At 33.7% G+C, this 14,453-nt stretch overlaps 1 protein-coding gene across 1 annotated transcript in view; it reads left to right on the forward strand.

Moving 5' to 3' along the window:
* Positions 1–14,453, forward strand: part of enc (R3H domain containing protein encore) — a gene marked incomplete at its 5' end in the record, with an annotated part of 313,145 nt that overhangs the window by 293,106 nt on the left and 5,586 nt on the right. The window contains 2 exons of the mRNA XM_081735830.1: positions 2,995–3,232; positions 10,925–11,185. Coding sequence (XP_081591956.1) covers positions 2,995–3,232; positions 10,925–11,185 — 499 coding nt within the window. The remainder of the gene's footprint in view (positions 1–2,994; positions 3,233–10,924; positions 11,186–14,453) is intronic.

Genomic DNA, 14,453 nt, shown 5'->3' on the forward strand with positions numbered 1-14,453 from the left:
CAAATCTGGCAATGTTGCAACTGTTCCACTTGAAGAACAAAGGACTGTTTTTGCTCAGTGGTAGACCACTCTTTGCCGAACAAAAGTGTTCCAGAAGCTTCGGGAACGGCGTCCAAGAACTGGATTGCGTGAGATCCTGCAACACCTGAAGAGAAAGGTTGGCAACACTGCTCCCTCTCCCATATAGACGTGGCATTGATCATGAAGCTAGAAAGATGGAACAAACGCCACTCGCAGCTTTTGCACAACTGAACACAAATAAAAACAGGCCTAATTGCTGCATCATGCGCAGTTTTGAGATAGCATGAAACATATCTAAATATTTAAATTTTTCCGGGCTACGACCATCGTCACGCACATGCTTTCCTTGCGTTCTTTTTACCATGTTCTCACTTTTTTCTTCATGTAATATCACTTTTTTTCAATAGTTTAATCACATACAGGACTACTTTGTTGCCTAAGCAGCAATTTTTAACACTGCCCTCCTGAGATATTACGTCCTAAAAATGGCATCAGAATCACAAATTTCCAATTTTCGAACCCCCTTAAACTACGGTGCCAGTAGCATTATAACTGTGGATATTTCTGCAGACTCTTTACATGCAATAGTATTCAGCACAAAACCTCTGAACTCCCCCCCCCCCTTCCACACACACTTTATGCCATTCCAAAATAGAGCCCCTTTAAAAGTGTAATTTTCTGTACTTTTTCTGGAGATTTTATGTATTGGTTTGCAACCCTGTATATTTATTTAGAAGCAAGAATATATTCTTCGTGTGCCTCAGTCTTTCCTGTAAACATTCTTTTTTGTTTGGTGTTCATCTGATTCGTACGTCCTGAGCAACTGTAGTTTTCGTAAACGTTTGCAAATGCAAAAATTGGCCCTCCACCGACGACAAAGATGGCCGTCATTCAGAAACACTTGTACATATCACAACGTGAATAGTGTTGTTGACCTTCTCATACACAAGGTTCATCTCACTCCAATTTCTATAATTTTCGGAAATGGTCGAGCAACCATTTTCACCATCTTTGGACCACTTCAAATGGATTAACTCTATTGACAATTATATGAATTCTTCCCAAATTATTTGTTTCCAGTATGCTCCAGTGACATCTATAGATGTGGAAAGCTTACTTTTACGTCTTAAGTGAATTTCTTACAAGAGGCAGTCTTTCGTTTGAAACTCTTAAAAAGTTGATAATTATTTCAGAGAACAAAAATATGAAATAACTTTGAAAATAAACTGCTTACTGTAGTGTGATACAACTTCATTTTAATATTTTATATTCTTTGAATGTTTTTTAAACTGCTAATGGAAGTGCGTATGAATGTAATGTGAAAGTTTTTCTGTTTATCATTATATTTCATTGTTACTACTGAAAAATGATGATTGACACGTTAGATTTCGTCCTTTACAGGTTGCACAATTTTCAAGTTTCCAGAAATTTTAAACTAAGTTAACAATGCAAAATGAAACTTTTTATTTCTTAGTATCTATATTTTTTTTTATTCGACTAGTAAACCAATTATGGGCTATTACAGTAATTAAATATTTTATTTTAGTACCTATTATTTTCTAAAAACCCTTGTTTATTTTGCAATTTTACGTGCTAACTTTGGGTTTATATTTCGCAATTTTCCCAGCCATTTTGGGATTTTTATTTTGCCATTAATTCAAGGCTCTAGTGATTATTCTATCATTAGTTCCGATTGGTACTCCATCTACTGGCCGTTTACTGGCACTCCGTATATTTGTTTCAAACTGAGAACATGTTCACTTCTATGGAATGGAGCTGTTGAGACTAGGAACAGCTTCTGTGAATCAGGAGTAGTCTACAAAAAAACCTGAGAGACCAATATTAGAGACGAAACCTTACATCTACAAAACGAGACGAGAAAACCATACTTTTAGTCTCGTAGTGAAAAATAGCAGCAGCTTCATACATATTTTCTTTGACAACCAGATTCTCACATTCTATTTTCAGTTATTGTGTATTCCCGTTACTTTTCGGCAGGCCATACTCGGACACGAAAAATTTCTGGCCAATGGCCTGTAACAAAAGATTCTTCTTTCTTGATGGCCCACCATCCCTATCAGTTTCCCACGGTCACAGTTTCCATCCAATCCGTAGCTCATGCTTTCGCAGGCCTATATATTTTCATTTGTTTCAGGTGTTGGACATCTTTCTCCTGAAATAACTAAATGACTTTATTGCATAGAGTGGACGATTTCTCGTCGCATTTTTGTTTCAAATGTACGAATTATCCTGCTCTCCTTTTGGGACTGCCGTTACGCCATCTCTGCTTCCATTCCATTCATATAACAATGAAATCTCTGGTATGAATATGCTTACTGCCTTTGACCGGACGTTATCCAACATTTTGTACTCGAATTACCACCATTTTTATTCCGTTGCGACAGGTTTTCGGTGCGCTCTTATCTCCGAAACTGCGTACTTCCAGATACTTGTTCCTATTCTCAAATTGTTTCTTTCATCATCGTCTTACCATCACTCATTCCCAGTTCACGAAAACAGCCTTGTGAATTTTTAAATACTTGTTTAAATTTTTAGAGAAATTTTTGTTCACAATTATTTTTTAAAAATTTTGGTGAGAGTATTAAATTATGGGTCGGTTTTGTAGCAGTTTTCCTTTATAATTATTGAAAAGTTGAGAACTGCTCAATTGAAACATACTATAAGTTTGATATACTATAATGTTATGTTATAGTATAAGTGATATATTGAGTCTATTGAACAAGATAATAAATACCAACTATATACGATGGAATTCATTAAATATATATTTATGAAATAAAAGAACTGATAGCTTTATTAATTAACATTGTGTTTAATTTTGAAAGTATAAAGCGAAATTTGGTGAGGTCTAAATTTTTGTTTCTCATTGATAATCGTATCCCTTAAGGGAAATTCTGTTTAGTAAAAGCGTTGTTTCACTTAGAAGGAAATTCGATGTTTGTCAATTTGTAGATGATGTCTGCTGTTCGTTCTGGTACTCCACCTCCACCACGGAATTCCGGCAACACCCAGTTGTGTGGTATGCCTACGTTAAGCAAAGCATATAGCACCCCAGTAGTTCGAGACCAACAAAGTAAAGGAATGGAACGGCATGAAGTAGTGGAGAAGGCAACGTCACTTAGTACTCCTTCCACGCCCGTTGGATTGCGTTTTCCATCTCTTCCGTTGTATGGGCTTCGAATTGTTCAAAGTAAGTACTATTGGTTCAGTATTTTGAATGGCCTCTTCCTGTAATATTAACCGTAATTGACATATGCATTTCTAAAGTAATAAACTCAGAAAGTTATTTGATTATTGATTATGCTTTATCATATTGCATCCGTTTTGTTCAAGCATTATTTCAACTGTAGCTTTCGTTTTTTGACGTCCCATGGTAAGGGAGAGTTTAATTTTTTTTTAATCAACCTAGAAATTTGATTTCCTTTCCTTATCCTTTATCCCTGAATGTGTGCTTACTTAGGAAATTAATTTGTCGGGTATATGATAGTGTGACTGTTTAGGCTTTAACTAATTTATAAATGTATAGTGATGTTTTAAAAGTTAGAATAATTTGAAAGGTAATATTTTAAATTATAACTTTTCTTCAGTCTTAAAATTAGTGTTCCTCGAATCATCAAGTTTGAAAATAATTTTAATTTTAGTTGAACTAATTTTTTGTACTATTACATAAAATCAACACAAGACCTATAATTCTTAAAATCAGCTTCTTCCTTCTTTCTCTCTCTCTCTCTCTCTCTCTCTCTCTCTCTCTCTCTCTCTCTCTCTCTCTCTTTGTGTGTGTGTGTGTGTGTGTGTGTGTGTGTGTACGCACGCACAGGGTAGCAAAATACCTTGAAAGCTGAGAAATGTTAGGGAATTAGAGGAGACCGGAAATTCTACTAAGAGTCAAGGAATTTCGATTTGCTAAGAATGAGATCTTATAAATATTTGAAATGAAAATTGTATGGTTAAGTTACCAACTTCAAATTTCCACTAACGATGTGTAACAAACTTAAGTTCTGTAGTTGTTAACATTATCTTTTACTTTCAGTAGTGCAGTGGAATGTCATATTCGTGAAACATCCACAAAATGAAGTTGGATCAACGGTCCAATGGTAAATTCATTTTTGACGCGCACACAATTCAAACCGTTTTCCTCTTTTGTTCTCATTAATAGTGGAAAACGGAAGCACGGGAACTGTGAACGTTAAACTGAAAATCAAATCAAATAACTTTTTACTAAATAATTTGGATACTTCAAAGTGAAATGATGTAAGAGATGTTAAAATAATCTTATTTCTCTCATGAAACTTCAAATCTAGAAAGAGGATTTTCAAGCAATGCACAATCTGTAACATAATTTAAAAGAACAACCTCTACAAGCACACAATTTGTGTACGATAAAATAGCTTCTGATTACCTTGAGAAACTATCCGTAAGGAAATCTATGATTCATTATGCACGAAATGCTCGTATTTGTTTTGAAGAGCAACAAATCAACGGCGACGAGAGAAAAAAGAAAACAAACAAAAAGACTGGAGAAGACTGGAAAATAAAGATCATTCTGAACGAGCTTAAAGCTAAGACTAAAATAATAGAAGATATCCACAATATTGATGAGGAAATAATAATTGGAGAAGTGAAATGAATTACCTAATACTAGTGGATTTTTTTTTTTAAAGATATGTGTTTACATAAAGACATCCAATTTTATGTACATACTTCCACGCTCTTGCTTCCTTTCGTATATGGCAAAACTTCCATCATGTGACTAAAATTACAGAATTATGATTCACGGAAAATGTTTAATTTCTTACCTTGTGCAAGAATTTTTATTTCTTTGTGTTCTGTAATTTCAAAATAAAATACACTGTATTTATTTTTATGTTCGTTGTTCTAGTTGATAAGTCAAAAATATATTACGTATATATCATCGTTGTCATGTTTTCTTGGTCTTATTTTCCCATGAACATGATAAAGTCTGTTGCTAATTATATATGCGGAAAAATTTTAAGAAAATGTTCTGAAAAACAGAGAAAAGTCAGGGAATTCTTTTTCATAACTTTATAGACACCCTGTGTGTATTACATATGTTCCGACATTTTAACTTCCATTCGTTACTTTGTATATCTCACATGACAGTTTACGCTTGCATGTAGAGAGAGAGAGAGAGAGCTTTAGTTAACTTTATCTAGTCAAAAGCAATAATTGTAAATCCAACTTTATTATTTATTTATATATTTATTTTCAGTAAATTTCTAATTATACAAATTTCGTTTTTATGTTAAATGTTTAAAGTTTAAGAAATCCTAGCATGGTTTATTTGAAAATGTAACTAAGAGAAAAATTACAAATATTAAATCTGACAATACGTATAATTCTTACAAACTTGGCCGTTCGTTTTCTACATGTGTTATTTTTTTTTCCTTGGGTAAGCACTCGTCTCTTCACCTATTTTAGTCATATAAGTCCTTGGCGTGTTGTTCCTCAAGGAGCTCATGTGGAGTAAGCTCAATATATAAAACAGTTGTAATATTTATGCTGTTAGATGCGAGTTTATATATATATATGCTCAAAATATGTGAGTACTCTTCTGTCTTTCAATAATTACCTTTCACCCTTGGTGTAATGTTTTGATAGAAAACCTTATTCTTGCGTAAAGAATGTTTTGCAATGAACTAGAAGTAATATGACCTGTGCTTTGAGATATTTTGTGTATGAGAATATAGTTATTTATTAACGTGTTGTCTCGATGAAGCCATTCAGAACCTCTTCTCTCAAAGGAAAGAGTTAAAAAAAGAAAAAAACTTTTTAATCTTAGTTGGTTTATGTATTGTCCTAGCAATAACTACAACAATGTTAGCAGAAACTACTGAATTTGAAAACACAGTTTTTCTTTCATAATAAGAAACAAAAAGAATAGACCTACAATAACAGATGTTCTCGTGTTTTTTAAATTCTATCTTGCTTTTTCTTTAGAAATTTTCCTTAACAAGGACTGAGGTCTTTGGCGACCTCTGGCTAAATCCATCATGACTCGCAATGTACACTCATGTCCAAAATGATTGTCGCATATCTATAACTGTGTTCTTGTAAGAATATAATTTGATAAAGATTTTTCAGGGTACTTTTAATACTGATACTATTTGTATAATCGGGAAATGTATATTTGTGGTAAATTTCATAGGGAAGGGATTATAAATACGAAAATTAAAATGGATAAAACAAAATCTTGCTAAATGGAGAAGAAAGTTTTGTTTTCGTTTTATTATTATTATTTACTGCTCTTTTGACATGAAATTTGCCACATACATGTCTTTGCCGATTATACACATACAAACATTATAAGAAATACCGGGCGATTTCGTTATCAAATTATATTTCTAAAACAACATATTTATAGACATGCGACAATAATTTTGGACATGAGTGTACATAATAAGTGGCCATTTTCTTGAGTCTACCAAGGATTTAGTTTCCTGGTTAACTGCGTAACTAATAGGATAATGTCGTGTCCTACTGGGCTGAGTTGCATAAATTTAATGCAGGAATTCGGATTGTTTCACTTTGACACATTACTATGACCATACTACATATTGTCAGTATACCTTATTAGTATCAATCGAAAGTTCGTTCTGCACATCGTAATACATTATATTAAATGTGTCGTTGCTTTTATGTTTTCAGACATAAGACAATAGGATGCCAAAACACGGTTTTTGTAAAATTTACTTCAATGTGTTTAAACTAGGTTGAAGAGGAACCCCAACAATTGGAAACATTAATGAATGCGCGGGGTGAATTAAGACAGTATGAGCGAATATACGATGTAACGTCGTTCCGAAAATTGTTTAGTGGAACATAAGCTTGGAAGATAAGATCACGGGTCTCATTCTGTTATTGACAACCATGAATTGAGGGTGATTACGGAAGTAGATTCGTGGAAAATTACACGAGAGATTACAGAGGAACTCTGTGTGCGTTGATCATCTGGAAACACTAGAAAAGGCGGAAAGGTGGATAACTTGAACGGGGACCAACGAAATCAGTGTTTTGAATTCTACTCTGCTGTCGTCTTGCGATATAAAAATAATCTATTTGACACACTCAAACATGCAAGGAACGATTAATATTATTCAGCAACAGATGCATTCTGTCAGTTATTGAATCGTGCTTCTGTTCCTACAACGTTTCCAGCGCCGACATTGCATTTGAAGAAATATGTAGTGACTGTAAGGTTTCATGTGTTTCGTGGTGTCCTAACCATTACAGCTTACTCAATCCGGGAAAATTCAGTAATTCAAGAAATTCAGAAATGTACGAAAAAATACAATGTTTGTCAAGCATTTGAAAGGTTAACATGTATTGCGATACGAAACATGGTCCTGTGCACCATCTGTCAGACCTTGCTCACTGGGGGTGTTTTTCTAGAGTACACAACCAAGAGAGTGGTAATAATCCCTTCGAAGAATCTATCATACCAAAACAGCAAATTTTTATATTGATATCCTTTTATATTTAGTAATACAAGAAATTGAGAAATTTCTTGAATTACTAAGTTTACTGTCGCGCGTAATGACAGTAGATTCTCATGCAAAATCTTTGAAACTACTGGAGCACTTTTTCATCGAATCTTGAAGTTTTGACATGTCGCACAGTGGTACATTTTCCCAAATTCCTGGCCAAAACCCTAAAATCAAAATCGTTAATTAATCTTTCAACGTTATTATGAATTGAAGAGGAAGGATGTGGCTTTCAACTTTTGCATATTTATTTCTTTTGAGAAACATACGGAACCAGAACAATAACCTCAACATCCACTTCAGTCAGTTTGAGATAATCTTGTGAACGGTGATTCTGAAATTTTATTTTCTAAAGTTGTAATATTTTAACGATTAGTGCTAGAAAAGAAAACCACAACATGGATTCAATTCCCGGAGGTTTGTAGAATACTTTAGTATGATATTTATTGAGAATTACTAATAACATTTAAATAAAAAGCAAATAATTTACCTATATATGTGTATTATGCAATGAGACATCTTGTTATTATATTTCGCACAGCTTTCAAGTTACCGATCGTGCACGATCGGGTAACACTGTGGCTCAAGTTTTATAGAATGGATATTGTTATTTATGATTGCAGTCAAAACTGCTGCTTTTAGCTGCCATTTTACGAGTAATTACATATTATCAGAAACTGCGCAGTTAGGTTTACGCCATTGTTCGCTAATTATTTGAATAACTTGTGGAAAAAGTGCTTTTATATTTCATTTACTTTCACGATCAGAAGCAGACATACAACTCTAACGAGGAAAGAATTTTTTATGTTATGCAAGAGAAGACAGCACAAAAATTCAGAGGGAAATGCAAATTTGTGAGGGAATATATAGTTAGGCTAACCGGGTCAGAACTGAAACCCACTAGAGATTTATAAGTTAGGTTAAATCATTTAATATGCGATTTTAAAAGTAGATAGCAAAAGACAAGAAGAAATACACAAAGATTTCTTGACGAGAACCAACAGTGGCTGCAAATGAGCATCAATTTCGCTGTCAATGTTGCTGAAAAGCATCAGGGAGGTGGGTGTCCATCGTCTGGGTTTGAGGAAAGTAGCGACCGTTTATAAAGGAGGAAAACTGTAACATTGCGAACAACAATAACTAAAAATGAACTTGCATATGTAACGCAAATGATCCTATGAGCTGCAGGAGAAACCGAGGCTTCCAAATCAGTAAAGGGCATTATTTTCACAACTCCGAACAGAATTTTTAAGTACAGAAAATCATATAGAACATCATCTGATTCCATAGTCCCAATAACAGGGTAAAAGGCATTGTCAGTTATTGTTGAAGCCAAGCTAATAAAATCGCAATATGTCATGAGATCAGCTGCAAATAATGCCAACAGTAATATTTTCCCCGAGTAGAGAACTGTTCTAGAAATTAAAAACAAGTGCTCCACTGAGAAGACAGATTAGTGTTTTTGATGAAGCTGCAGAAACAGCGTTACAGGGGATTTTAAACCCCACAGCTAAGAGTGTAGTCGAAGTCCAAGATGTTGTCCGTACCTTGAATCCGGATAAAAGGGGATAATATTGAACTCATTTCCGAATGTAGATGTGATGGAAGCTTCTGTCATAAAGAATATCATCAAAAGTACGAAGATAAAAATACATCTGATATAAGTATGTTTGACACATCTTTTGTTCGCATCCAGATGAAAACTAAAACAGGAAAATGTTTTGGAAAAGTCCTCACCCATCGTCTCTGTAATTCTATAAAACTTCCTTATACCCGTGAAAGTACTGATATTATTGTTGCAGAAATGGGATACTAGAAAAACAAATAGATCATCTACCATTTTCAGTTATAAATTTTGATGGTGACCAAATTACTGTTACACATAAACTTCTAATTATTTTCAATCATTTATTATTATTTCTTTTAATTTTAAAACATTCTTTGGTTTTCTTTTGGTTTGATTTATTTTGCAACCCGCATATAACATTTCAAATAGTAATTTTATTGGTATATAATTATGTGTATTAAGTGTATACAAAATATGTTTATTTAGTATTTTGAGAGTACATTATGACCATTTTCAGTTCATATTGAAACAGTATAATGTTACTGATAACTTTATCTGAAATTATGCTCACACGCTTACAAATTGAATAAATAAAACATGCATAAAACATAATTACTGAATGTTATAAATTTAATTCACTGCTTAGTTTCACATTACCTGGCAAAATTAATATAATCAGACTTATTCTACTACTCAACCACGGCACTACAACGATTGCAAGCTTTTTTATTTATGTACTTAACAACTCAGTAGCAAAAATATGAAATTATATGCAATTACAGGTTTTGGCCAGGAATTGGGAAAATGTACCACTGTGCGTCGTCCAGTGTCCTATATGTTGGCATGGAAAAAATGTTACTCAGCTCGTACTTTCTGATAAATTGAATGGACCTAGCGTGAATTGCATTTTTCAGCATATAAGCAAAGTATATATCTGGTGTTACCGTGTTCGCGCTGCCCTCCGCACCACTCTAATAGTTAGAATGCTCATGTTTGGTGCATGGAATCTGAAGTTCGATTTCCAGTGGAAGAGCATTGAAATTTGAACACATTACGGTGATCCGGATTTCACTTGTAAGCTGTAGGTTCAAGTCTCATATAACTCGGTGTTGAAAAGGAACGCTAAACTTCAAGAAACAAATACCGTGTTCACGCTATAAATATTCTCCCAACAATGTTTGCGAAATAAGACACAAAAACAAAGCACATATATTACGTAGGTAGAGAAATTAATGCTGTTTTCTCGTAAACACTAACGATTAACAGTTTTCTTCTGTCAGGTATCACTCCCAAGAAATGTGCGACCCTCGAGTCGCATTACGGATCTGACTTTCTAACCTGAACTGTTGTTTTGGTATACTCGTATCATCCCTTAAAATGTGTACAAATAGTTTGTCCTCATCCTGTGTTGTAGGTACAACAATAATAAAGATAACAAATTTGCCTCAATATTGCAATCTGTGAAAGTAATTGAAGGAATAATGTAATAACTGATTCAGCATCTTGAAGTGTTACCTATTTGTATTTTTTAAATTTCATTTACAATATAAAATGTATGTATGTGTGCACTATTCTGTATGTGAGAAATTAGTACTTGAAAACCAAAAATCAGTCTTAAAAATAGTCCTTGAAGTTGGTAGATTTTATTGATTAAGAGCAACACTGGGTATTCTATAGGGATAAAAGTTTAAAAATGTGGAAATAAGAGTTAAATGTGGAATGATATATTCCTTGAGTATCGCTTTGAGTACAGCATGATGCATGTGTGATTCATTGTGTCATGTATATGATTAAGATCCTAACTCGTTTATAGGTGACATGCGGTTGGTGGGATCGCCAATACAACATCCAATGGCTTCTCCTGCCATGAGGATGCCGTTTGTTTTACCTCCTCCGCGTCAACGGCAGCCCAGTCCAGCACCTGGAAGTTACTCGTCTCACGGAAGTTCTTCGGAGAATACGGGAAGTACAGGGAGACCTCCTAAGTTGAGAAAACAGCGGTCAAAGTCATCAGGCAAGGGAAGAGAAGGTTCCATTCTAACACCACAGGCTTCCCTTGAATCACAAGATACAGGTGGGATCTCGAATAGTTTCCCTCATATTATGTTCTGTGGTATAACTTCTCAAAGGAAAAACGAACATTGTTTAAGTTAGGAACACAAAACGTTATCGCAACTAATGATATCTTACAGATATTGTTGTTGTTTTTTATTATGAATATTGTATGCTGCTGTTCCAACTCCACCCGCTCCTAACCCGCGGGCAATACCTAGATTTCTTACCCGTATTAGGAAACTTCATTACAAAGTATATATCTGTGAGCTATTGCGCATAGAAATAGAGAATTGTGAAAAGAGCATTAAATTATATAACTTGCGTCTGACGCATTTTTATTGTGAATTATAAACTATTGACAGTTTACTTAACTAGAGAAACTGCAGTGTTCCTGTTGATAATTTCGTAAAAAGAAAATAGAAAAATCTGAATCATTTCAAACTAAACAATCAGTTCACAAAAGAAATTACGTATGTCGGATCTACAAGATTGATATGAATTTGAAAATAATAATTATTTTAAAAAATCATCAATTTACTATCTCCATTTCTGTAAATGTCTATAATATAATAATTCCACCATGACTTAATGCTTTAAATGCTTTAAATGTTACACTCTAGTCATTTTGACAGATAAATGATACATTGATACACATTTTTTATTATTATTATTTTAAGAAATATGAATAATTACTGCTTGGTTTTCTAAGAAGATAAGTTGTTATCTTAATATCGCGATTAAATTTTACTTCAGCCATAAATTCCCAATTTCGATCACAGTTAATATTTTGTGTGGTTATCATCTTAATTGTATTAATTTCATGAAATTCGTTAATTAAAACAATTAGTATTACTATGTTTGACTGTGATTTGATGTTAAGTTTTGTGTAGTATTTTTGTACTAACGGAGTTTGATGCATTGTGGATGATTATTTCTTATATGTAGCTATAATCTTTTTATTTGCATGCAGATTTGAGATGGTTGTTTCTTATAGACAGACGGTTACTTGGTAGATACAAAAAGTAATACGGATATTATTATTATTATTATTATTATTATTATTATTATTATTATTATTATTATTATTATTATTATTATTATTATTATTATTATTATTATTAAAGAAATTCCTTTCATGTATTCATTTATTTGGTATAAAGAGTATAGTTCGATTATTTACGATTGTGACACACATTCAGGGATGTATAATAACAAGGAAACCATATGGTCTTCACTAGATCTGGAAGTAGAGGGAATTTAAATTTTGAAAATTGCTGTTCATTTCACTCAGTATAGCTTCGTTTAGTAGGTAGAAAAGCCGTGTTTCATTTCCGAAATTGAGCGTTAATATAATATGCAAAACCAACAGAAACCAATTTCTAATAGTTTAATAAACTTTGAATATTATTCGTGTAGAATAAGATACGGAACATCGTTTAAATTTTAGTTAGTTGTATCAGAACTGAAACTTCTCTGAATATCAACTAAAAAGAGAAAGCAATAACTAATATAAATACAAATAAAAGGATTAAAACGTCTTTTTTCCCCCTAAAATGTGCCAATTCTATCACGTCTTCTTAGATACAGTTGCAGTTTGTTTAGTTTCCTATATGTGGAATGTATTTCTTATTTAGTTTTCTTTCGTACTTATTAAAAATAATAACGTGTTAATATTCAGAATGTGTATGGACCAGGAGGAGTTGCACGCCCCTCTCAAGGGGTAAATATAAAATTTTTTGTGTTATTTCTGGTGTTCTATATATTTGTATTTTTAAGATAACAGGTATTTTTGTGTTAATATATTAGACTAGTAATCTGCTCTCAGTATATTGTTTGAAAAAAACGAACTAATATCCCCAAGTGTTGTAGCGGGTAATATTTTGCGCCCCATCTTAAATTTCCATCTTTTTGGACATGAATCAAGAGATACAAATCCTCTGTGGGCCAGTGGCCGACCTAAAAAGGGGAGCGCACTTCTCTCATGGAGAAAATATAACATTTCTGTCTTACGTCTACAGATGACAAAAGTTTGTTGTTGTTGTTGTTGTGTGTGTGTGTGTCAATATATTAGGCCAATAATCTGCTTCCAATCTACTGTTAGTACAAAGAAGTTAATATTCCCAAGTATTACAGTGAGTAACGTTTTGTCTCTCTTCGAACCTTCCATCCGTTTGCGTAAGAATCAAGAGAGAGAAATCTTCCGGGCCCAGTACTGGAACTAGAAGGGGTCGCATGCCCCCTTCAAGGGAAAATATAACTTTTTATGTTACTTCAATGAGATGAAATGACTGAAGTATTTTTATATCAATATAAATTAGACCAACAATCTATTCTCAGTCTATTGTTACTACAAACTAATATCCCCAGGTGTTACAGGGGTAATATTTGTGCGCCTCTTCTGAACCTTCCATTTTTTTGCGAATGAATGAAAAAATAACTCCGTAAACAGGAACGGATTTGGAAGGGGTTCCTTTTCCCCCCAAAGGAAATGTTAATCTGTGTGCTTTTTCAACAACATCGAGACATGAGTATTTTTATTGTCAATATACCAGACCAATAAACTGCGCTGAGTCTTATTAGTACAATTTGGTTAATATCTCCAAAAATTACAGCAGCTAATATTTTGCACTCCCTCTGAATCTATCATCCTTTTGTATAAAGAGAGAGAAACCATCTGAGTGCGAAGGTCTAACACACTGGAAAATGTAAGAACAATTCGACACTGTTTTTGTGATATTACACCCCGTCATTCTTGGCATCAAAAATGAACATCTACCTTCTATAGACTAATCACACAGACTAGTTAGAAGCCATCGACTTCAAATTGAAATACATATATAGAGAGGTTTTTAACAAACTGTAGAACAGATGTTATAGTCAGTACGTTATTACATTTAAAACCAGTTACCTCCTTTCCAAATTTTTGGAGCCGCTCCTATTGCAGCAGGAAAATGTAGCTAAAAACATTCCTGCAATCAGCTGAATAGACCTTTAAAAGAAAATTGTCCAAGGGTAAATCTGAGAAAGAAAGAAAGATGGGGGAGGACTGCACTGAGGTTGCTAAAGGACATCATTCCTGCATAGAAGCTACATGTAACAGTTTAATTTACCTTAGCTCCGGTGAGGGGAAAGAAGTTGGTCAACTCCGGGGGATTTTCAGGTTGTATGCGTAGAGGAGACACTGCAGCTGAACAATTTGATACTTCTCTTCTTTTTTTATTTATTGAACAGAAGTTAAGAGGGAACAAGAAACAGAATCCGTGTGGAAAGCAAGTCCTCCCTTTTAT

The sequence above is a fragment of the Thermobia domestica genome, chromosome 13 (genome assembly GCF_964235325.1).
Source record: "Thermobia domestica chromosome 13, izTheDome1.hap1.1, whole genome shotgun sequence".
Taxonomy (NCBI): Eukaryota; Metazoa; Arthropoda; class Insecta; order Zygentoma; family Lepismatidae; genus Thermobia; species Thermobia domestica.